The sequence below is a fragment of the Perna viridis genome, chromosome 12 (genome assembly GCF_037379345.1).
Source record: "Perna viridis isolate PV_CMFRI_1.1 ecotype Kerala chromosome 12, ASM3737934v1, whole genome shotgun sequence".
Lineage (NCBI taxonomy): Eukaryota > Metazoa > Mollusca > Bivalvia > Mytilida > Mytilidae > Perna > Perna viridis.
Genome location: NC_142456.1, coordinates 13,965,364 through 13,992,476, shown reverse-complemented (window position 1 = coordinate 13,992,476; position 27,113 = coordinate 13,965,364). Strand labels below are relative to the sequence as shown.

General features: G+C 32.9%; 3 protein-coding genes across 3 annotated transcripts; 1 reads left to right on the top strand and 2 right to left on the bottom strand.

Annotated features, from left to right (window-relative positions):
- The first annotated feature begins 153 nt into the window (after positions 1-153).
- LOC148601299 (uncharacterized) lies at positions 154-9,598 on the top strand. The gene is made up of 2 exons (XM_088554543.1): positions 154-273; positions 2,001-9,598. Exon 2 carries the CDS (start codon positions 2,003-2,005, stop codon positions 3,656-3,658), a length of 1,656 nt encoding a protein of 551 aa, XP_088410669.1. The 5' UTR covers positions 154-273; positions 2,001-2,002; the 3' UTR covers positions 3,659-9,598.
- LOC148601297 (myeloid leukemia factor 2-like) lies at positions 8,287-27,104 on the bottom strand. The gene is made up of 6 exons (XM_088554552.1): positions 26,900-27,104; positions 17,711-17,918; positions 16,912-17,040; positions 15,258-15,417; positions 14,621-14,799; positions 8,287-12,610 (listed from the first exon to the last, which is right to left on the bottom strand). The coding sequence occupies exons 1-5, from the start codon at positions 26,947-26,949 to the stop codon at positions 14,624-14,626; spliced, it is 723 nt and encodes a 240-aa protein (XP_088410678.1). The 5' UTR covers positions 26,950-27,104; the 3' UTR covers positions 8,287-12,610; positions 14,621-14,623.
- Positions 18,656-26,674, bottom strand: LOC148601298 (uncharacterized). The gene is made up of 3 exons (XM_088554554.1): positions 25,483-26,674; positions 24,580-24,695; positions 18,656-22,366 (listed from the first exon to the last, which is right to left on the bottom strand). The coding sequence occupies exons 1-3, from the start codon at positions 25,515-25,517 to the stop codon at positions 22,071-22,073; spliced, it is 447 nt and encodes a 148-aa protein (XP_088410680.1). The 5' UTR covers positions 25,518-26,674; the 3' UTR covers positions 18,656-22,070.
- Positions 27,105-27,113: the final 9 nt, after the last annotated feature.

Below are 27,113 nucleotides of genomic sequence, written 5' to 3'. Positions count from 1 at the left end.
TTGTTGCACATGTCCTTAGAAAGGCTACATAAATGAAAGTTTTATTGAATCAATTTTCATATTAAAAAAAAAAAACCTTAAAATAGGCACTTCACTATAGAAGTCTTATAATACGATACTGAGACCTCCTAAGTACTTCAGAAGTCTGGTAGAAACTTCATAATTATGTTCAAAGGGGGTTAACTACAACTGTCTAAATATAGGATGTGACGCAAACAATTTCCTTCACAGATGAAAGAAAGTGAAACATGTGAATGTTGTAAAAATTTACAAGTAAGTGGAACTGACTTTAAGAATTAATAGTTAGTACATTGTCTTTAATTAAATTATCACTGCTCGACTGGTTACAAAACAATGTTTATGGCTACTTAAGACGTGAAAGACAGTTAAATGGATTTTACTATACTCGGCGTCACATAAATAACATACTGTTAAAATTTGAATAAAAATATTTTCTACGACTTTATTGACACCTACCATCGTTTAAATTGTCTTAAATGACTTGCTCATTCGTTTAGCCAAACGGCTTCTCCCTACACATTGAATCGTTAAATTCCGGTCAGATTTTAATTCTAGGTGCCAATATTTACATTGTAAAAAGTCGGCCATGTTTACAGTGATCGGGTTGCTAGGAGATGTTGTTTACGTTTAAATGGTTTGTCCAAAAACCGAAGAACCCAGAATGCACTTCGGCGTTATTTCGGATATCTCGGATTTATTTTACGCGAACAACGTACAATACCGAGAAGTTGATCAAGCAGACGATTGTCACTGGAGTTCGACGGGAACTTACGAACTTCGTTTGTAAACAAATCGTCCCGTAAAAACCAACATGGCGGATATTAGTATGGGATTTTCCCGTAAGGATTTGTTACGCATGATTTAAGCTAATAAGCGACTTGTTTTTGAGAAGCTGTTTGGCTAAACGAATGAGCAAGTCATTTAAGACAATTTAAACGACGGTTGGTGTCAATAAAGTCGTAGAAAATATTTTTATTCAAATTTTAACAGTATGTTATTTATGTGACGCCGAGTATAGTACCATCCCCTCTAAATTTGTTACATAGGTTGTTTGGCATGCATACTATTTTCTGACTTAATTGGTGATTGATTGATTGTTGGGCTTTAACGTCCGAGCAGCAATATTTCAGCTATATTCAGACGATAAAATGTGCCATCTGCGTGAAATCCATTTGTCTAAATTTCAAAACATTCCAAACTGTAACTAAGGCACTGTCCATTTTTATACTGGGCAGGGTGGGGGAGCTTAGATTATTTTGGAAAAAAAAATATTATTCCATATTTAGCCAAGAATTTGTTTCTTAACAATGTAGATTTTCAAATAATTTTTTTTCAACTCAAGCTACTAAAAAAAAAAATCTTTTTGTGCTTGTGTGAAAAAAATCTGATTCGACATTAAATCCCAGGTCCCGACCTCAAGAAGTAAATGGTATGTGCCCAATTATATAGTCTGAAATATAGTATATATTATGAGCCTGATGTTAGTTTTGGTTGAAATGTTTTGAAATTGTGACAAAGGGATTTTAATAGGTGTTAAAGCAGGTTTCTGATTTAATAAGGGTTTTGTTCTGTTGATCTGCATGATCGTCACACTTTTGATTGCACAACTCCTTGGAAATTCATGAAACTTAGTAGATAGTGAGGACCTGACATGCATTTGTACATATTATGAGAAAGTTTTTATCCACTGAACATTTTTTTTAGTTTAATATATCCCTTTGAACTTTTATTGTTGAAGGCAAAAACAATTAAACTTTAAATAATAATAATAATATTCTTTATTGGCACAAACACAATTACAATAATTGGCAAAGGCCCATATAATTTATATATAAAAGAGTAACATATATAGTAGCGGTATACATGTAAATAGAATATTAATCAAATGTTATGAGAAGAGATATTTGTTATGAAATAAAAATTTTTCTGATAGAAAATATAATATCTAAAAAATTAGTGATATCTAAACTCTTTTTCAGAGATGGAGATTAATGATTTACCACCTGAATTGATAGTCACTATTTTTAAATTCATATCCAAAGAAGAGATCCTGAAAACTGTTCGCAATGTTTGTATAATGTGGATGGAACTTTCAATGTCTGCCAGTCTGTGGACACAGGTGGATCTTGATCGTCTTGTTACACAAAACATTTTGAGCAAAGCTAAACTGTTTTCAATCATGTCAAATGTTTTGAATCATGTGCAACATTTAACAGTTTCACCAAAGCTTCTCGAGTCCTATTTTGCTCAAACTAAGGCAGCTAACTTAGGACATGTACACACTCTTCAATTTTCTTACTCTAAAAACTACATGAGTTATGTAGGCAAAATATTGCCTCTCCTTCCAATGAAATGTCCTCAATTAAAGGATATTCATGTAGGAGTATTTTTTGGGAACAATTCCTCAATTATGAATAAATTTATAGCTATGAAGATGAAGTTACGTCACGTTCACTTTTACTTGTATGATCAACACTTCAGGGATCCAGAACAAAAAGATTATAGTGATGATTCTGATAGTGATGATGGTTTTGGTGGTGGGGTATATCATGTGATAGAAAAGACAGATGAACTAGTACAAATATTTCAGAACCATACAGATCTTTTTCAAACCTACAAGACACTAAGTCTTCACTCAATGTATGGAACTCATATTGAGGAATTTCTGAAAAAAGATTTACCTAACTTAAAAAGTTTAGATTGTAGTTTTCTTTCAGAGAAAACACTGAATGCTATAGCTGCCAATGGTGAAAGTTTAAAGGATCTTAAACTTGACTTTTCAAATTTAGATGATTGTTCTTTCAGTGATCTTATAGGTAAACTGCCAAATCTCAAAACATTTAAACTGTCTTGCTGGAATTTACTGAGCGACAGAGTTGTATCTAAATTCATTGCATCGTGTGAAAAATTAGAGGAAATTTCCATAAGAAACTCGTCACTTCGAGCACATTACTGGAATTCAAGCAAGGATGAATCGAAACTGACCTTGGCTGCTCTACCTTCACCTTCGAAAATCAAAGTATTGAAAGTACTGAGTTTTCAAAATATAAAAACACTTGACCATATTTTCTTCACAGACTTGATGCAGAATCTCAAATTGGAATCCTTGAGTTTGAACAGCTGTATTGATCTAAATGATACCTCCTTAGAAATTATTGCTAGTAATTGTAGATATCTCCGATCAGCCGACTTTAGTCAGTGTTCAAAAATAACACTTGATGGGGTGAAGAAACTTCTGTCTTCTTGTACAAGCTTAGTGAATCTAAGTTTGTTGGCTTGTGAAGGATTAACAAAGTTCACATTTCTAGAATCTAATGCTAGCATCGGAGATCTACCATCAGGTGTAGGAGCTATAAACCAGAGTAGCTTAGAACAATTGCCTGTCGATAGTGGAGGGAAAGTCGTGTCAAAATACAATAAATCTCAGCTTGAGAATCTTAACATGGCTTATTGTACTAATCTTGAAGTCTCAGCAGCAGTCATTATATCAGAGTTATGCAAAAACTTACGGCTTCTAAATCTACGTTTTTGCGATGCCATAAATAGTTTAGAGGGGGAGTCTCATCAGTTGTTTCAGAACTGTGCTCATCTGGAAACAATATATGTTGGGTTAAATGGTATTGTCTGTAAGACTTAGCTTTTTATGAGATCTTGAACATCTTTATACCCAGATAGGTCATGTATGCAAAATATACATATATATATGTGGTGCGTGTGTTAACCATGAATAAATAACCAACACTATGTACATGTTGACTTTTGACAAATTTCATTCTTTGTAAGTATTAATTATACAACCACATTGTGCTGTCGTCGTCATCTGTGTTGTAGTCAATTGGTTTTCATGCGATAACTTGAGTATTAAGCAGTTGATCTTTATGACAAGTTTTCAAACCACAAAAGAAAGGTTGGTTTTTATTTTGGGGCTTATGGCTCTAATTTTTGGAGTTAAGACTTGAATTTATTCAGAAATTAGGCTCCATAAAGGGGGGGGCCAGAAACACATATTTTCCTGTTGTCCAGACAATAACTTAACTAATAGTGGATGAATCTTTTTGAAATTGTATTACAAGGTGCCAAACCACAAAATGAAGACTGGGGTTGATTTTTGGGGTTATGACTTGAGCCAAGTAAAAATAAGAGGCCACAAAGGGGCAAGAAACAAATATTCTTTTTTCTGATTTTTGACAATAACTTGTTCATTTAAAATGCTTTTATTAGATTCCTTATGAAAATCTGTGTTTTTCAATCAGATTTCAGATATATTTTACAGTTTTCCAATTTAAGAGGCCAAAGGGGGCCTTGGCCTAAAAATCATCTTTTTTTTGTTTTGTGTGATTTAAAAATTTTTTTTATTAGATTTCATATTTTACCAAATATACCCTAACATTTAGTGTTATTTTGAGATAATGAGTACAAAGGGATCAATAAATACACCTGAAGCAGTACCAGACCTTTATACTTAAATTGAATTTCAAAATATTGTGCAGTATTGTCCAAATGAGTTGTTGTGTCCATAATGATCTGTAAGTCCCTATGGTAAGTGTGTTCACACATGCCTCAAGTGAGTTCAACTGGCTGTGGTTGTGTCATGCTGCTCTCAGTGAAGCTTTTTGTTTTATTTTGTGGTATGGCACTACTGATGTTCTGTAGACACTTGGTTTTCATACAATAATTTAAATATTTGTTTGATATTTATGAAATTTTACAAGGTTCCAAGCCACAAAAGGAAGATCAGTATTAATTTGAAATCGTGACCCTAACCATTTTGGAATTAGGGACCAAGAAGGGGGAAAAATATGTATAGAATTTAATTGTATAAAAGCATATTAGATATCTACATTATCTTGTACATTGAAGGACGGACTGTTATTGATTTTTGGGGTAAAGATTTGAAACATTTATGAATGAAAGACCCTAATTATTTTGGAATTAGGTACCAAGAAGGGGGAAAAACATGTATTTCATAGAATTTAATTGTATAAAAGCATATGGATATAGATATCTACATTATTTTGTACATTGAAGGATGCACTGTTGTTGATTTTGGGGGGTAAAAAAGATTTGAAACATTTATGAATGAAAGACCCTAACCATTTTGGAATTAGGGACCAAGAAGGGGGAAAAACATGTATTTCATAGAATTTAATTGTATAAAAGCATATGGATGTAGATATCTACATTATTTTGTACATTGAAGGATGGACTGTTATTGATTTTGGGGGTAAAGATTTGAAACATTTATGAATGAAAGACCAAAAACGAGCTGAAATTTTCCTGATGTCCAGACAATTATTTGAATATTGGATCTCTTTGAATCTGTACCACAAAGTGCCATACTACTGGTACTAGAGGTAGACTGTAATTTATTTTCAGAACTATGACTCGAACCACTTTAAAATAAGTGCCAAAAAACATATGGGCCAGAAACAAGCTTTTACTGATATCAGGACAATAACTTGACTATGAGTTAATAGATTTCATAACTATATTTAAAGCTGGGGATAACACCAACTCTTCAAATTACAGAACAATTTCAAAACTTATTGAATGACATGTGTAAAGGCAATTATATAAATATTTAGTACAATGTAACTTATTACACGTAGCACAGTCTGGTTTTAGACCTGGTTATTCATGTCAAACAGCTCTTGTAAACATTGCTGATAAATTTTTAGAAGAAGTAAGGGAAAATTAAACATTGTAGTATTTTTAGACTTCAAAAAAGCATTTGATGAAGTAAATCATGAAATTTTGCGCAAAAAATAGAAATTTATGGTTGCAATAAAATAGTTTTGAAATTTTTTCAATCATATTTACAAAAACTGTACTCAGATTGTTCAAATTTGGTGAACTTTATCTGATGAATTGGCAATCAATTATGGTGCTCCTCAAGGATCCATTCTTGGTCCATTATTATTTATTGTTTATTTAAATGACCTTCCACTGTATCTTAAAAACTAACTTTTATGCTGATGACTTAACTATTCATTGTTCGGGTAAAAGTATTAATGATGTACAACCAATGAGTTGTAAAATTAGTGGTGTAGAAATAAAATATTTATCAGTTGTATTAAAACAAAGTGTATGGTTATTGGGACTAAACAAAAGATTTTATCCAAAAAATAGTTCCCCTGAGTTACTGATAAAATCTGAAGTACTATAGAACTCAGAATGTTAAAAATTATTAATAGTCCAAATTGATCAGACACTGAGCTGGTTAAAATATGTAAACTTTGTATGCTCAAAAATTTCAAGTAGACTATCTTCTGTCTAGGATTAAAAAGTATCTAAACTTAGAAACAAGGAAACTGTTTTACTCAGGATATTTTCTACCACTTATTTACTATTTTAGTTCTAGTTGGGGCAATTGTACAAAAGAAAATTTACAATGTGTACTTAAGACTACAAAAGAGGCAACTAAGCTTATACTTATTGCAGAATTCTGTGCCCCATCTAACCCCCTCTTTAATTCTTTAGGTTGGCTAACTATTGAGAATAGAATTATATATCAAAAGTGCCTATTGATCTTCAAATGTTTAAATGGGTTAGCTCCATCTTATTTAATTTGTTTCTGAAGTAAACACATACCATTCAAGAAATGCCATATACAATTGTCTTTTTATTCCTAAACCTATGACTGAACTACTCAGACATACTTTTGTTTACTCTGGTCCATCTCATTGGAATATCCTCCCACATAAATAAGAAGTGTAAAAGGAATAAGTCTTTTTAAACAGAAATTAAGTAGCTGTCTTTGTAAGAATCATGCAAAATCTGAAAAATGGGATACACCCCAAAAAGGCTACATATTTTTATTTTTGTAATCAAGTTGTTTTATGGGTCTGTACTATGAAATGTGTATTTATTCATTCAAATGTGCCTGCTCTTAAGAGATAATCCACACTGAAAATCCAGTAGATTCTATTGTATTTGAGTGTCATTTACAGAGTTATCTCCTTTAATTTTGAAATCTACAGTGCAATCTATATACATGTAATTTTTATCTCCTAAGAACACGGTTTATATGAAAAACCACTTGTTAATTTCTGTTTACTATGACATTTCAAACAAAGTATCAAAAATAAAAATATGTAGGCTTTTTACCCATGAATCACATTTCGCATGATTCTTAGCTGGAGTACAACTTAAAAATCTTCCTAATGGAACAACAAGCAAAGAATAAAAAAAGAATAATCCAACTGTATTTACATGTACTATAATGTAAAATGATAACGTTCTTGCATTTATGTATTATTTACTTGTACTCATTTTGTGGCATTGAAATTAACCTTGTATTTTGGGGTTTTTTTGGGGGAAGATTAGTAGTAAACTATAAGTAAGTGGACTTTTACTTGCATCACCAACAGTGAAAGCTGGTTAGAATCCATTTGATGCCATTTGCTGGCCATCATTAGAGGGTTCCTGATTGTAATCTATAAATCAATAATAGGGCATTGATGGAACATTAAGGGATACCCTGCCACATAATGGAGAAAAATGGGGATAGTAAAATGTTCAAATAATGTTTAATTACATATTGAAGATGTGCACAATTTGACAAATATCAAAACCCATTTTGATTAGTTTTTAGGCAACTTTTTCAGCTGTATATGCTATTAGAGGTGCTTACTTTAGCGAATTTGTAACCTACACTTGTTATTATTACACAGGCTGAAAAACTTTGTCTCTGTAAAATGGTATAGCACTGTTGCTGTCCTTGTCATCGTCTCTTCTGTTTTGTTTGTATCTGTAGACATGTGGTTATCATGCCTTAACTTGAGTATAAGGCACAAACCAATTTTTTCTTGAGGGGACCTGGGATTTTATTTTGAGTTAGAATTTTTTTTCCCTGCAAGTGCAAAAATGATTTTAATATTTTCAGCAGGAGTTGGAGTTATTTGAAAATCTACATTGTTAAGTAATGGGGAATATATTGAATTATAATATTTTTTTTCTGTCCATGGCTGAGTTAAAAAAGAACATTTTTTCTCAAATTTGGAATAATTTTGTTTTTTCCAAAAAAAATCCAGCCCTCCCCCCTCCTCCTTCAGTATTAAAATGGTCAGTGCCTAAGTACACATGAACTATGGTCTTAATAAAACTTTACAACAAGGTTCTAAACTTGAAAACAAGAAAGCCCAACTGCCTGTGCCAGGACTAAATTGGCAAGGGCAATTCAATTTGTGATGCAAGAAGGCAACACAAAGTAATCAACGAATTCATATGCTATAAGAATTATGTAAAATCCAAATAATGACATAATGATCTGCAAACAGTACTTTATTCAAAACTGTCTACAAGTGGAATAAAAAAATTCAAGGTACATAAATATATCATACAACATCTTTTTACACAAATCATCATTTATCATCCAAGCAGGAAAAAAAATATCCACAAAAGGGATATAACTCTAGAATTAAGGAAAACCACATGTAAATTTTCTTTTAAAGTTATGGTGCATATTTCAAACAGTTCATTATTTTCTGTTTGTTCACACATTAAAGAAAACAAAACTCATTAAGCTACTGTTAACTTAAACTAATAAAACAACTCCTACACCAATCAATAGATGTTACAAAATGTGGGATTATTAAGTGCCAGTCTCTGTAAGAATCAGGCAGTTGGCGAAACATGGTATGAAATAATCAACCACTTTAACAGTGTAATTTGACTTTGTATCATCGGAATCCATGAATAAAGACAAAATTTTCCATTTAGTTTTTGTAAAAGGAGTTACGATTTTATTGAAGTGCACTGCAACTATATATTTCAAGAGCAGATATCCTCAACTTTCTAACTTTGAAATGAAAGATTTCCAAACACATCCAGTCCTGCAGAGACCAAATAGTGGTCATTTAAAAAAGTGAAGATTTCTTGAGAGAAATAATTAAGTCAGACAGGAAAGTTACTGGCATGTTTGTTACATATTTTCCCACTTTGTCTGATTCTTACTAAGACTACCAATTAAAATTTATATGCAAGATGATTCCAAATATAGTTGTTCTATAAAAATGATGTACTGATTATCTTTCACAGCTAAAAGTTTCACTACAGGGCCAATTGCCCAAAATATTTATCCATTGGATGAGTCTAGTACAATCCATAACAAGTTGTCTTAGAACAACTAGGCCCTGTAAAACAACAAGAGGCTCCCAGAAGCCTGAATCCCACACCTGGTTAAATTCTATCTTTCAATGGCAATAAATTTAAGAAGTTGTCAAATTTTGACTCAAAAAGACTTTGGTGTGACTTATCATAAGGACCATTACATGGCTTAACAGATTAAAATGAAAATTTGACCACAGATAGGTCTTATCACGCTGAACACTTTTACCCTGTCACAATTTGGCTAAACCTAACGGTTTTGGAGATATGTGTGAAAAACTATAGTCTGACCCCTACATTCTATTTTTAGTAACGGTGGCCATGTTTTTTGATGGATAAAAAAAATAAACATACCTTTTGTGCAAGATACCCCAAGGAACATTCATACCAAGTTTAGTTCTAATTGGTCAAGCAGGGTCAAAGGAGAAAATTTTTTGAAAGAAATAACATTAAAAATAGTAAAATAAAACATCGAAAAAGGGCAATAACTCTTAAATGGCTTGACCGATAATAATGAAAAATTAAACACAGATAGATCTCATCATGCTGAACACTTTTACCCCCATGTCAAAACTTGCCTTAACCTAACCGTTTTGGAAATGTATGTGAAAAACTACAGACTGACCCTTATATTCTATTTTTAGTAACAGCAGCCATGTTTTTTGACAGATCAAAAATCTAAACACAACTTTGTGCAAGATACTCTAAGGAACATCTGTGCAAAGTTTCATATAATTCCATTCCTTACTTTCAGAGGAGAAGAATTTTGAAAAATTGTTAACAGACGACAACAGAGGCCAAGTGATGGCAACAACTCACATGGCCTTCGGCCCGGTGAGCTAAAAAACCCATAGTTACAATTATTGGTTTATCATGGTATTTCTTAAGGGAATTAACAAATTTATTCCATACCGTTAAGTCACAATGCTATCAAGGCCTGGGTCATTATGAGTTCATCTCAAAATACAAGATAAGAAAAATACTGTTATTTACATTTATTTAGAATCATCATTTTTCGCCATGTATTTTTTTTTCTGTACAAAGGAAAACCAACATATCACAAAGACTTTAAACAAATTTAAAGGCAGAAGAATATAATAAAAAATTTAAACAAAACTAAACAGAGATTCAAGTAAGTAGTATCACAAGGTCTAGGCCCCTCAATTTCTGACCTAAGACCTTGCTGGGTCCTGGAACTTTTAACTTTTGTGGAAAAGTTCAGGAACTATGAATTTTGAAACTAAATTCAAATCCCTGAAAAAAATACCAAAAAAACAGTTATACTTAATAGTATAACAATTAATTACAAATGTAACATATGTGAAAGTCATTACAAATTTAAGACTGAGAAGCAGTAATACTTCAATAAATTTACTTCTAAAAAAAGTGGCAAACTTTTGAAAACTGGACCCAGACTTTGATGTCAGTAGTAGTATTGTACAATAGTTCAAGATTAAACTCTTTGATAACAAAGATTATTGTTGCTAAATACCATAATACTGGGTACCATGAGCAATATTTAGGGGATTTCTTATCTGAGGTAATATGGAACTGACCAATTAAAAGGTATGATAACATAACCCATCAATGACTACTTTCCAAAGACGGAAGTACCATTGCAGGTGTATGAACTCTAAATCACAATAATGTATTTCAGATTATGTATCCAAAACTCAAACAGCGAGGGTATATATTTGTATTAAAAAAGTCAAATATCTAATGGAGGAAAAAACATCAAAATTTACTTCATTCAACCCTATCAATTAAATCAGAGGATTGTGCCACCTTAATTATGATCAGGGCAGCTTTTCTAGACCTTTTCTTGGTTACATCTGAAGCTTCGTGATGTTAAAGATTTGTGCACAAGTTAATAATGTTGAAATGGCTAAATTTATGGCACTAATTATGAGACAGAAAACAAAGTGGTCTAGAGTATAAATAAAATTATAAAAAATCTGGATATGTTAATTAATATGGTCCAACTTGACGACGAATTGTACTATAATTAGTAAAAATAGTGATAGTGTAAACACAAGTCTATTTTTTAAACAGTGCAACAACATGTCTATTATTAGTAATCCAGATAAAAATAAATGATTCAAACTCATGAAAAATTAAAGACTGTACTATAGCAGAGAAAATTAGCTGGGTTAAAATTTAGGTATATTAAAAAAACTGAAAGACATAATTGGACAAATCTATACCAAATAAGATACAGTTTTTTTTTAAGAACTAAGCCCCAACCAAAATTACCTCCTACAGATTGACACAAGAAAATCTTGTACTAAGTAAACAACATGAGTAAATAAATATGTATACACTAGGTACACTGAATTCATACCTCTACAATTTGAAATATTACATACATAACACATATAAATGTTGCTATCCTTTAAGAGCACAATAACTTAGTACCCTAAATAAATTATGCTTGCAATGCAACTGCAAGATCTTTGTATCATACCTCCATGAGATTTTGGCATCTGGTATTCAAAACTTTAGATTTTCCATTTTTACCTTACTTTCAATAACAATTTTCTATGTATGAATGTTTTAGTCTTGAAAAAAAGGGGGGACTTTTGAAGGATGGACAGACAAGGTGATTCTAATATACCACCCACTATTTGATCAAGATGCAACATATAACTCATTCATACGACAGGATTCATAATGTTTGAACTGTTGATCAATAATTATAATTCTTTAAAAAAAATATATCCAAACCTCTATAGCAACCTTATAGGTAGAACTGGAGTGGTTAAGTGATGGGTTCAAAAACGTATCTCATTATTTTAAAAGATACTGTGTTGTAATTGGCTGGGAGTTCTTCATGAAATAATCAGGATTAAATTTAAAAAATCAAACTTTTTAACAAATGCACTCCATTAAGAAAAATACAAAAAACATCGGCTTGTGCTGACAGTTGATAATGAGTGAGTCCCTTTGACCCAACAAAATTTCCTGATATCATGAAATAAAAAAAAATAAAAAAATCTTCCCATTAAATTAATTACCCCTTCTCCCTCAAATGGTTGCTATAAAGAGGTTTCAATGTCCATTCATAGAAACAAAATGTACTAACAAAAACAATATATAAATGTATGTATGTAAACTAATACCATGTATCCCTTACATTGATATCTATACTAATTACTGTTACCGGCACATTATTCCCATAAAAGTACAATAACACACAAAAAATAGACAAATCAGGTAACACTATATACCTATCAGGGATACATGGCAACAAATTCAACCACAAAACAACATCCAGAAAAAAATCCAACAGAAAAATTTCAACCATGGAATGTCTGAATGCTTGTTAAACTTTGTAACCTAAACACTGAAGAGTTCCTCTGTACTGTGCTGCCAAGTCAAAATGTGATAATTTTTTTTAGAATTTTTTTTTTCATCACAGCTTGAAGTCAACAATAAATACTGTAAATCAACAGGTTTGTACAACATCCAGCTCTATACATTCCTGGAAAATATGACAAAAATATAATACATGTAACTATGTACTGGAATCTAAGTAACAGGACTTTATGGGATTAGCTGATGATACCAAGAAATAAAAATTTATGTACAAGAAAACATTGTCATAGCTTCCAATGACTGAGAAAGGCAGGGGCTCAGGACTAAAATAAATTAAAGCTGCCCATTAAAGTTGTGGTATTCTATTTAGAATGTAATGGCCCATTAATATCTTAAATATTTGTAAAAAAAAAATGCTGAAAACGGCCCATTTGACAAAAACTTTCCTGATCATTGAGTTTTGGGTTAACAAAGAATCCCTTACAGCAATTCAATCTATGATCTTCTATACAATGTATATATTTTCATCTGTACATACCATGAGTCAGTTTAAAAGTGTTTCTGAAAATACATTGACCTCTTACATTAACTGGTGCACAGGATCTAGCCCAAGTTGCTCATTGAATTCTTGTTTTCAGTATGTTTAAATTCACATTTTTTGTTGTTACTGTTTCTTTTACCTAAGTTGTGCCTCCAACTAACAATTTTGAGATTTGAAGATTATTTCAATTTTGGTTACTATTGATGTCATATTTATTAACTCTTTGCAACATCCAGAAGGTAAATTGTTTACTATATTTCATAGATCTTATCCTAAACAACGACTGTTGCATGGACAGTTTTTTCTATTTTTTGTTCAACCCATCCAAAAGTTCGTTGATAAAGAATTTTTTTTTCGTAATTAAATTCATCATTTGCATGAACTTCAACAATCATGAAAATATGAACCCACAAACAATAGTTATTTAACAGTAAGTCCAAGTAAAACCTGTCTAAACCATACCATCATAGGACTGAAAGAAATGTTCAGTCTAGGGAGATGTTCACTTTTTGCAGGTTCAATATGTATTGAAATGATGTGAAGGGCATTCAGGTTTCATTGTATATTTTAAATATGAAAATGACACAATTCATCTTTGTTGAAGCATATGTACCAGGCCAACATTAATAAATTATCGGTTTGCCAGTGCGATAACTCACATGTAAAGTAGGAAGCCAGGACAAATATTTTTCTTCATCTTTATACATTTTTTTTTCTAGAATGAGCTTTCATTCAACTCCAATTGATCGTTTTTTTTACAGAAAAAGAAACAATTACCGTTAAGGCACTTATATTTGTAGGGATCAGTTAACATGGTGCCCCAATATTTCATCAGATTGTGGGTATTTTATTTAACAACATGTTTCTCTTCCCTTGATTCATCAACCTCATGAAATATCTTAGGTACATGTTACTAAATGGGCAATTAACAAAGATATAATATCATATCTGATTTCAGAAGTAACACGCTTTCTGATTGGATAAAAACAATTTTGTCCATTGTGTCATTGACCAAATTTTGTAATGTGAAAATTACCTCATCAACATTTTTTAATGATTTACCTTTTGGATTTTGATACTAAAATTAAATTATACGGAATGATTGTTATATTTTTTTGGCCTATTTGAAATAATCTCAATGCCCATGGCGTACACTTGCTACGTGGTGCTACACAGTTTATTTAGTGTGTACCACATGATTGAGGTTATTTCTTCTTCATAGACCATTAAAATATAACAGTCATTCCTTAAATATATTTGTAATTACTATGCCCTTTTTTGGGGTCCTTCGTTTCAAATGTATTTGAATCTAAGTGTGACAGAAAGTTTAAATCTCTTTGTCCATTGTCCAGGTAACTACCTGCTCTATGGGCTGTTCCATTAAAATATGAGGTTTTCATATTTTCACAAGGGCAGCCACCTATAGTTCTATTGTTGTTTTGTATTAAACTTTATATTTTGTCAAGAGACCTGAAAACCCACCCATATACAAAGAATGAAAGTGCCTTCCTTGTCCCTCACATGTTTGATTGGAACATCCCTAAAGAAGTTTGTGGGGGATGTGTGGGTCATTTATTACCAGGAAGACCAACTCTAGTTCCTGAAGTTAGCTATATCATTTGCTGTAACACATACCATTCAATCCCTGTCTCTGTATGAATTTCTAGGCCTGTCTTTCCTCTTTCCTCCTTCAAGTGCAAGTTGTTCCCGTCTTCGATCAGACCGCTCTCCTCGTCTTGCATACTCAAGGGATGTGGGTTGATGAAACTGTCGTGTCTTTTGAGACCACTCTTGATCAAATTCCTGTGCTTGACCTGAATAAATAAATGCACATCTTTGATTAATTGATGCAGATATGATTTTACCAAGCCAACATAAAAACTGGAAATTGGCAAAATTGGAACATATAGTGAATAAAAAAATTTATCAATAAAATCCTGAATTGAAAAAAGAGGAATTCTGCTTAAAAGCAGAAAGAAAATCATGTCTGTTGATGAAATGTGTTGAATATTGTAGTTAATGTAACTTTTCCAAATTTCCGGATGAAAAATTTCCATGATGCAAAGGTAAACAAACTACTTTGTTTTCATTTTCACACTTAATAAAGAATGAAAATCTACTTCAATAATTACCTTATATAGTAGGGTAAAATTCAACTGCATTGGGTCAAAATGAAATATGTAAATAGGGAGAAACACAATGGGACAAGAAAATTTGAAAATACTAGTTGGGCATAAAATATTTTTTTACTTGCAGATTAATAACAACTTACTATCATCCAAGTTGATAAATTCCTGATTTTCATCCTGGTCCCCTGTTCGTCGGTTTCTGGACCTTTCAATCACATGACCACGTTCATTTATGTGATGTCCAATGGCCATCTTCTCTAACCCTGATTCAGAATCTCTCTCCATCTTTTTTGTTTCTTTAACCTTAACAACACATTATTACAGTATTACATACATAAGATGTACTAAGTTAACAACAAATGAACAACTAGCATTATGATGAAAGAGTACCGGTAACCAAGGAAACCAAGGTTATAGCGGTAATCAAAAGAATGTAATCCAGGGACAAAGACCAGACATGGAAAACAGACATACACAACAAAGAACATAAAGTAACTAAAATCATACATACAAAGAGTCAAAGTGACAAAAGCAAATAGCAACTTGGACTCCACTAAAAACTGGGAGCAGTGTATACACATCTAGGAAAAAGTCTACGTCGCTAAAATTAGCTTTGGATGTTCATGATTTCTTTTGGTTGTGATGTAATGAAAATGATGTGTTTATATTTACATGTACATATGCGCTATTTTGTGTTGTTTAGCTTTTATCTATACTCATGGACGAAACAATTCACTGCTTCAATTTACCATAAATTATACAAATTAAGGTCAATCATGGAAATGTATCAACAAAATCATCATTTTCGTCATTTTTCAAGAGAAAGACCATTAATTTTAATTGACTTGCAAAAATTTGATGTAGAGGTTGATAAGTGAATTTAACCTACTGTATTTCATTACAGTTATTAACAAATGAATACAATCCTTCAAAATCTCATTCAAATGCCATGAAATTCAATCAGACAGTTATTTGTATTTAAAATACATGTGCTTTTCTTGAGATTTATTTTTTTGGCAAAAATGGTGATTTTGGCAAAAACAAAACCCACATTTTAAAATCTTATCAATATCATTGCCTTGTTTTTATATGAAATTTCAGGACATTCTGATGATTATTCTTGGAAATACAGATATATGAAATTCATATAGTGTATGAATAATAAATTTTTAATTTGAATGTATCTTTCCTTTTTTTGTGTGCATACCTGTATATTGTTTATTTCTATATTGCAAAGTTCATTTTATTTTTCATTATTCTTATTTTAATTTAAAAGTTTTTAGAAGCAAATTTAGGCCTTATCTTAATCCTTCAAGATCTTTAACATTAAGAGAATCAAACAATTTTTGTTGATCAGAAAGTGACATCTCAAATGTTAAATGTCTCAGCTTATTATAATTAAAAAAATGTTCCAATGATATTTACAATTTTTTTTGTCAGTTGAGATTATAAGATTTTCTTTAACCTTCATCCATTGTTTTGTTAATCAAGAAATTAGTATATCACATGTTTTTGAACTTATCAAAATGAGGCTGCAGGGATTTATTTGTTTACTGTACAAATGCTTTTAATCTGATTCCAGATAAGCTGTATTCTTTCAAAACTAGCAAAAGTTTATTTCCTTAAAAGACACAATGCCCTGGATGTACACAATACTATTGATGGGGCTATAGTATATCTGGTACCTAGCATTTTGCAGCCTTAATGTTGCAGTATGGTTTAAGTAAAAATTTGATGTTAATATTAATTGACAAAGTGCATGAGTAACTTGATAACAAAATATTCCAGCAAACCTACCCCTCCGGGTGCTCTACGTGTGGATGAAGAAGCTTGATAGACTTTAGGAGCACCATTTCCTGTGTTTGAGTAGGACATAAATGAAGACTGCACAAAACTGTGGCCATTGGCATTGCTTCCTGGTGACTCCTGAAATAATAGCAAGCACATTGTCATATCAATTGCTTTGCATTGATGTTGTCTTATTATGTTGCATTATATATATTTTTTGTTTGTTCCATATATATGTTTTACACATGTCTCATGTGTCTTTGCATGAAATGCATTTGTGGATAGTAAATAATCTCAACATTGGTATACATGTACAACTATGTTTTGCATGGTTTTAAAAATGACATAAATGTTGCTAATTTTTTCTCAAGGATATTGTGATGGATAAATTATCTGTATATCTCCATGAAAATTTTACCTTTGGTCAGATACTTACAACCCTGTGACCACACCTCATACTGAATAGGTGATTCTTGACTCCATTACAAATAGCAAAGAGAATGCTCAGCAAATATCAGCATATGACGAAAGTCAATTCACACTGTACCAATTCCTACTCATAATAATATAATACAGGACCACGTCATAATAACTGTGATCTTTACCCTAAAACCACTGAGGGTCTGATATCAGTCTTACGGGAAATAATGTGCTTGGCAAATACCAATAGGTACTACTTAGTATTTCTTGTTACACAAAAGAATTGGGAAAACAGCTGAGTAAAAAATGGGTGCCTTTTCTAATATGCTGCCTCCATATGAGTATATATTTTAGTGTTTAGTCTTGATAAGTATGAATGAGTACTCACAAGTTGTTGATGCATATTTGACATCATGCCTCTCATATCCCCAAACATGCCCCCAAACATTCCAAAGCCAAATGGATCAATATTTCGTGGCTGAACAGCTCGGCTGTCTCCTCTACGATCCCTTCTGTCCTCTACCATTCTTGGACCAAAATCACCAAAAGGATCTCTGAACATTTGCTGCATGTTTGCCATATGCTGCTGGTGTGCTCTGAATTCAGAGGACAAAATTTATTTATTTGTTATGGTGATTAATATTTCTATATTTAAAAATATCAGCTTTCTGACATCAGTATATAGTGACTAAATTATTACTATTACTCAGTAAATAAATTCTCAACATTTCTTACAACCTGTTCATTATTGCCATATGTTACTATGAATCTGATTATAGTGCATCATAATGGGTGATGATTATTTTTGTATTGATTAGTTTATCTTTTAACAGCATACTGTGGTTCATTTTGTATTTCTGTAGAGTTATAGTTTTTCACATTTAAAACATTGTACCTCAAGATATGTGTACATATTTTACTTTTTGTATTGCAGACATCTAATGATCAATTTTCATAGTTCTAAATACCATGAACAAGAACACAAAATGTTCGTTTCTGAGATGCCACCGATATTGAACACACAGACTTGTTATTGATTTTCATTTGGATAGAATGGCAACATAGACAATATCAGCTTAGAGACTTGACATAAAACATACATGTGTATGAATGCGAGGCTAAGAACAACAAAAAGTTATGAGGCTGTGGCATTTTCACTTGTTTGAGTCCAAACCCTATTTCAGTGCTCTGGTATTGTCTTTATAACGCAACCAAAAACAGTTAGGGAAGTACTTCTTTTAAACCAGAAATTCACTTTTTATTCATTGCAATTTCAAACCGTTTAATCACAACAGTATTTTCAGACTTGAAAAAAAAAAAAATCTGCATTCCAGTTTAGTCAAGATCAAAATTCTCACCAGATAAAAACTATCTACAAAAGATTCATGTTGAGTTTGGTCAATTAACAAACAGACCAGTTACAATGTGCTTTCTAGAAAATTTCTTAAACAGGCAAGTCTAAAGTGTGCCCATCTGGGATCAACATAACATTTTACGTCAGATACTGATAAATTTTTTGAATGTTTTTTTTTTCTGGAAATAAATAATTTATAGATCTGAAAAAGCTAAACACATTGCCATAAAATGACTTCACAAGACAAGTTCAACAAAATAAACAACAAAAACTGTGACAGCTCACTAAAGAATACTAACGACCATTAAACAGCAAGTTGATGTTCATTGTCTGAAATCAAATTCATTGTATGGCATACCTACAGTGTATATGAAGCTTCTGTCAAGATACATGTACATGTATTCTCATTTTTGGTGTGACATCTGACTTTAATTTGATTGACTGATTGAAGAAATTTAAATTGAGTAGAAGCCATTCAGAACTACCTTGCTTATATGCCGAGATAGAAAAATTCTTATTATCTTTGAATACAAATATAATATTCAAAATGGCATGGATTATCTATTCAAAAGATCATTTAAAAGAAGATTTTTTTAATTAACAAATTGAGAAGAAAGCTTCCACAGTTTTTTAATATGCTTTCAAGGTTCTATGTTGTTAACCAGACACATACTGTGAAAGTATTATTAATCATGGGGTACATATTTTCATGGATTTCGTGGATTTGGTAAACCATGAAATTTGGTTCCCAAAAGGAAAATATTTGTTTGTGTGACAGAGTTGTTAAATCCAAGAATTCAAGAATCCATGAACTGATTATTTTCCCCTAAACCACAAAAATTGGTTACCACAAATAAAAGTACTTTCACAGTACGCAGCTTCACTTTGTTAAATCTCCTACATCTCTAAGTGCCTGTATGAACAGGGAAGAGAATTAAGTTGCAGTGATAAATAGTTCCAGAGAAAATTGTGTGAAAAAAAAAGTGTGCAGACAGACCAAGGCTATGGGAAGTTATCAAAAATACTGGTCATTTTCCGACAAATTTTGCTAATGACCAAACACTGTTTTCCAATATCGGACATTAAAAATTGTCAACCCTTTTAAATTACTGTCTAGGTGGTTTTATTAGTGTCTAAACATCCTGTCTACACATCTCCTAATTGTTCACTGGAAATTGACAGGTCTGTGTCAATAGGCCGATGTGCAACCACCTGACAGACTGGGATTTACTAGTAAATGATTAGTTGATTGTATAATTAAATTAATGGTAGACATGCAGCTCCATTTGGTATACAAATGAATTGAAGTGAGAGTTTTCATACATTTATTACTTGATTTATACAATTAAAAAAAATGATTTACAAAAATTTTACTACCATCATTTTCCTGCCGATCTTTCAGTGGTAACAAAAGAGTGTATTGCTAAAACTAGGAATCAGTCGGAGTTTGTAATTATAAATTCAAGTCAACAACATATTTAAATCAACATACATAATGTTTTCTTTTATTTATCAACATTTCTCATCACTTGGAAGTTCTCGGCTATTTGATGAAAAAGTCTGAGAAATAGGGTGTTTTGTTTACTTGTTAGAACATCCTTATGTGTTCAAAACTGACCCTTTTTCACTTGTTCAGATATTTTGTAACACACATACTACGTGATGAAATAACCCAAATTTCAATAATTACAAAAAAAGTTTTTTTTAAGTTTATTCTTGATCTGAGCTAATTATGATAACATAACAAGACCTGAGCATGAATAGGACCGATACAACATTTTGTCTGCTGAAGTTTGATAAATAGCCCATATGGGTAGTCAAAATTTCCAAAGCCTTTAGATGGACATATTAAATAGTTCCAGAGAAAACTGTATGGCATAAGTGTACAGACATATGGACAGACACCATGATCACTATATAACTCAAATTGTCAAAGCTGATAGTATAAAAATCATGTCATAGACTTGTCCAAAATGTTCTTATCATGGACATGTTGATGAACACTGTATTAACTGTACCATGATCTGATTCACAAAATTACATGTTGCAACCAAGGATTAAACCCTACCCTCAGTGACAGGTCTTCAACAAACCAGTCCTACTAAACAAAGAGTGGTAAAGAGCACAAAAGTCTGGTAAAGACAGGTACCGAAATATTGATTTACTTTATTGAATAATAAAACTTTCTTTGTATCTACATAGTGTTTATTTTTCTATGTGACCACTGAAAATAATATATCAACTACTATTCTGGATATTTATTCATAGATCGGCATCTAAGACATCGTCGCGCGATCAGTTCGCAAAGTCTGGTGATGTGAAGGAGTTAAATAGCTATTTATTTGCATTTAAATAAACAAAAACAATGATGTATGGTATACAAATTGTTATGATTCAAATTTATTTTATTAAATTAACGTGTCTTTTTAAATTTAAACATGATTTTTGGAGTATTTCCACTCATAGACTGTTCAAAATGGCAACTAGATAAATAAACTAATAATGTTATGGTGACAGTGAGGAAACGTAATTAATCAGTAAATAGATTCGAATGTCAAAGAGTAATTAAGGGAACCAAGGTTATAGCGGTAATCAAAAGAATGTAATCCAGGGACAAAGACCAGACATGGAAAACAGACATTCACAACAAAGAACATAAAGTAACTAAAATCATACATACATAGTAACAAAAGTAAATGAGCAATTCGGACTCCACTAAAAACTGGGAGCATGGACCAGGTGCACCGGTAGGGTAAGCGTCCTCTGCTTTTCTAGAAACACCCGCCGAGTTGCTCATAAAAAGTCAAGTCCTGGGTAGACAAACAAGGAAAGGAAAACTATGACCTGTTGAATACATCAGTTTTCATGGTGCTGATGGATACACCATAACTATCCACGAGTTCATGATGACAACCATAAAACTTCTGTAGTGATGACTTCAATCTTGTAGCAACATAACCCTGTTCCAGTAGCCTATTTGTTAGAGTTCTAGCGCGATACAAAAAGTCTGCATAGTTTCGGCAAGCTCTGGCATTATATGAGTTGTAATAAGAACACTCCATACGCAGGAGCCGAAGGGATGTTGCCAGAGATGACAGGAAAGTTAACAATTCTGAATGAAAAGTCATCATGTTTGTCGTAAAGTTTGGTCAATAGTTTTCCTTTACCATTGATTTCTAAGTGTAGGTCAAGATATGAGGCTGACATCACAGTGTCTGTAGTATCCTTTATCTCAAGTTCTTTTGGGTAGATGCGATATATCCCATCTATTTTTTGTGGTAAATGTTATAGTATACGTAATATTCAACCATTTCGTAACATTTTGATGAAACGATAAATGGAATTTCTATACTTTATTAGAAAACGAATATCAAAAATGCTAAAAACAAACGACTTAATGTTTAAAAAGTTTACAAAACATGGCTAATTTAATTTGTCTGACATATGTCTTTTCTGCTACTTTGGTTAAATGGACACCATCTTGAAGAAATGCACTCTCCTTAGGATTTACAAGTTCTCTTACTTTCCAAAACATAACTCTGTTACTGTTTCTAAATTTGTATTGTAGTAATCTGTAGATAGAACTTCTTTTTTGCTCATAAGCATCTGTTGTCATACCCCTTGGTTTAAAACATGGGAATAAGCTACCAATTATAACTTCTCCAACCCCGTACTGTTGAATTAAGGTCTCTACAAAATTACAAATGTGACTAAAAACGGTATTTGCTGATGATGGGGTCCACCCCAGTTGCTGTCACAGGCAATGGGAATTGCCTTTTCAATGCTATTTCGGTAGCATAATTTGGCAACGAAAATGCTGCGTATTATCAACGCATTCATTCAAAAACACTTATTCCAGACATATGCCCGCCCTTATCTGATTCCATTAAACACTGTGCACAGACTGGTAGTTGGTCGTGTGCATTGACCATGCACGCTTCCAGTAGTGTTATTGGTAGACCTATAAAGTCTGTATACCCCGTTGTTAATGGACCCTCAGATCAGTATATTAAGATCTTGAACACATCCTTTAAGCCCCGTGCTTCAAGATCACGACATGAGCTTAGCATCATGTGGTCTGGTGGTCACACTATAGGCATATTTGGAGGCCTACCCACTTTGTCCCCCTCATTCCTGATACGATTGACTGTTCCCCCATCAGCATAGATGATTTTGAACAGTTTCCACCGTTAGACAAGGAGGAAGCTACTTCCACACCTGCCAAGTCAGCTGCACCTGTTGCTCCTACTTCCACACCTGCCAAGTCAGCTGCACTGACTTCAGTAGACCCCGACTCTACCATTAATTACTCCGATATTACAGACCCCGTACTGAAGGCTACAGTCACTTCTTCCATTCAGTGTAACCCAACTGAATCAGACAATGGTCAGTCTATTCATGTAACAGGATATGACAAGAGATCCAAGAAAACGTTTTTTTCTGTGGACCCTCAGCCTGACCCATCGACTATTGTCGTAGCATATCGCAAGTATTCCACGTTAGTCCGAAATTCTTGATACAAGAAGCGGTTTACGTGGTTTGTTTGCGACCCTGTCATATCTACTGCTATAGTCGAATACATTGGGGAATATCCCCCCAATATTGTGCATGGCAATGCCAAACAAACGACGGTCCCTTACCATTCTTTGACATACGAACAAAAGACCATTGTTCGTGATGGACTTCAGAACGGTAGAGCCCCCACGGACATCAGGAGATTAGTTAATACAGCTACTCCTGATGACATTATATCACACCGCGTTACTCAGAATGCCAAGTACTACGCCCAAAGAAAAGGCAGACCTGAGTCCACTTATAGGGTTAACGTTGCTGATGACGTCTTAGCTGCCCTTAACATGTTTAAGGGCAGTCTCTTTATCAGAGAAGTCGTCACAACTGACCCATCCAAACCCCCCAGTCTTGTCCTGTACACAGATTTGCAGTTGGCCATGCTTAAATCTGCAAACGCTGCAGGTACTGTTATTGACATAGACAGAACTTTTAACTTAAGTTCATGTTTCCTCACCCCTGTGTGCTTCCCAAATGTTAACTTGGTGAGCACACAGACGTCTGTGCATCCAGTTATGATAGGTCTCATGCTATTACATTGGGATGGTCAATTTGAATCCTCTCATAAGTTCACCTCCCACCTTCAGGACTCGTATGACATCCCTTACCTGTGTAACAGGTTACTGCCCAACTTGAAGGAGATTGCCTTCAAGCCCCGTTCAAAGCACCCCTGGCTACCCGGACTCTGGTATAACAACTGTGGTGAGTCATACAGTAATGTCATTAAGCGTAGCACTAACTGGGTTGTCCAGAGGCTACCAGATTTAGTGACAAAATTGTATGAGCTTGCATAGGAACAGACTCGTGACATCAGGGGTGCTTTACATGATACCGGCAAATTCACTCTGTCACAGAAGGCCTCTGTATTAAAAGTCTCCCACGAGACTTGGATACAGCTTACCCCAGAGCAGAAGTCACGACGCCTGTTGAAATTAGTTAATTTCAAGATCAGGCCCGTGGACACTTTGACCTCGACCAGAGGTCACTTGACCATACCCTCTGAGAACAGAGTTGTGCAAAAGCTGGGTATGCAAAAGCGTGTGAAGTCATGCAAGACTCACACTTCGACTAACAAAAAACTTAAGATTATTTAAGTTTGAAAATAAAAAACACTATATCGTGTCATTGTCTTGAACTAAAACTTTAAACAGAATTAAATGAACTTAATAATAAAATAAAATAAAATAAAATAAATGACACGACATGACATGACATGACATGAAATAATGAAATGAAATAAAATAAAATGAAATGAAATAACATAGATTGAAATGAAATAAATCTAAAGAAATGATTCATTAAAATAAAATTGAAAGAAGGAAATTTTGACTTACGTAACGGACATTTATTCGCCTGCAAGACAGGAGGATAAAATACTTTACATACGGCAATACTTTGAATATTACTAATTTTTTTCTGGATATAACTTACTCTACCGACATTTATTCGCCTGCAAGACAGGAGTTTAAAAGACATTACATACAGCAATACTACATATTTTTCTTGGATATAACTTACTTTACGGACAATGGAGAGTAAGAGACTTACAATACGGATTTATTGACAGAAAAAGAGAAAGTAAATTAAATAGTATGTCCCTCTGGTCAGCAATTGTATGAGAAAAATATCTGAAATATGAAATTCTAATTTATAATGATAAAAAGATTGATTGATATATCAGGACCTTCAAAAATATTTTAAAATACAGGGAAGGAGTAATGGTGATCTCCACATATTGATTGATTGAAGGTCCATGAAGTTCAATTCTCCTACTTGCATTTCAAAAACTTATATATAGTTAAAATTACTTAGATTTTTTTTTTACATTACTGTCTACGGACAACCTTTATTCGCCTGCAAGACAGGAGAGTAAAAGACCTGACATACGTTTTTTTTTTTTTTAAATAGAAATGATATAAAATAATTTTAGATAATTTTTAAGGTAAATTTCAGAAAAAAATGAATTATCAATGATTGGTTGATTGAGTATTCATCATGTTCAACTTTCCCCTTAAATTTCTCTTTGTGGATTTTAAATTTTATAAATTATTTTTTGATTGAATATTCCAGAATAAATTTTCTATATGAAACCAAAATTATGTAATGGTTGTCTAATATGAACATTGCCTGGATATAGCCTTTCTGTGCTGATTGGGCTTAAAACACCACTATTTAATAAATCTATTTGAACATTTCGTTTTTTTTTCATCTCCATTCCGAATCTATTTTATACTTACTCAATCCTTCGTTTACAACGAATCTGTCGTGACATCTGGGAGTTATAAATGAGTGATAAAATACAATATTAAAGACTGAAAAAGTTTCAAAAACATATGAAAATGACAAAATAACATGATAAAACTACAACTCGCATAAAAACAATATTACACACTGAAATTGTCACGAATTAAGTACCTCCAGACTTTACGGTCACCATGTTGGAGAAACGGAAATGTTGAAGTCGTGACCATACGTAAATAAAAGAATATCAATATATAGGTACAAAGAAACTTTTATTAAATAAAATAAATCAATATTTCGGTTTCAGTCTTTACCAGACTTTTGTGCTCTTTACCACTCTTTGTTTAGTAGGACCCTAACAAACCTATTTGCCCAAAGAATTAAGTCAATTTGACTGACTTCTGAAATATACTACCACTATACAAAGCATTTACATGTACATGTAGGTGATCCAGCAACTTGTAGACGTAGATGTACATGTAAAATTAGTCCGAATTTCCTCTGACCCAGCAACCCTCCTCTTATCAATATCCAAATAAAAAAGAGGAGGGTTGCTCGGTCGGAGGAAATTCGGACTATACTCGGCGTCACATAAATAACATACTGTTAAAATTTGAATAAAAATATTTTCTACGACTTTATTGACACCAACCGTCGTTTAAATTGTCTTAAATGACTTGCTCATTCGTTTAGCCAAACAGTTTCTCAAAAACAAGTCGCTTATTAGCTTAAATCATGCGTAACAAATCCTTACGGGAAAATCCCATACTAATATCCGCCATGTTGGTTTTTACGGGACCATTTGTTTACAAACGAAGTTCGTAAGTTCACGTCGAACTCCGGTGACAATCGTCTGCTTGATCAACTTCTCGGTATTGTACGTTGTTCGCATAAAATAAATCCGAGATATCCGAAATAACGCCGAAGTGCATTCTGGGTTCTTCGGTTTTTGGACAAACCATTTAAACGTAAACAACATCTCCTAGCAACCTGATCACTGTAAACATGGCCGACTTTTTACAATGTAAATATTGGCACCTAGAATTAAAATCTGACCGGAATTTAACAATTCAATGTTTAGGGAGAAGCCGTTTGGCTAAACGAATGAGCAAGTCATTTAAGACAATTTAAACGACGGTAGGTGTCAATAAAGTCGTAGAAAATATTTTTATTCAAATTTTAACAGTATGTTATGTGACGCCGAGTATAATGTAAAATTAGTGTTAGTCCAGACCAGGGGCTTTACTCAAGATAGAACATGACTCTCATTTCCTATTATTTCCATATTTCTTTCGTGGAACGTAAACTGAGACGAAAACTGTCAATGGAAGTGGTCCTACTTTTGTTTTTGATGTACGTACAGTTCAGATTTTTTTTAGAACGGAGCAATGTCTTTACACTTTACTGACTTACGCAAAAAACGGGTCATCCTCTAATTCTCTAAACATAGATCTCCCAAACATTTTACTTTTATCTGTTGCAATATAAAACAACGCAAAAACGAAATTTCTGGAGGCCCAATATGCCAACAATGGAGAATCTGATATCCAGATATTCTATTGTCGTCCTATTTTCCCTTGCTCAATCAAGGCAACCAGGCCAAATGCGACTTCCGTCTCCAGTGGTG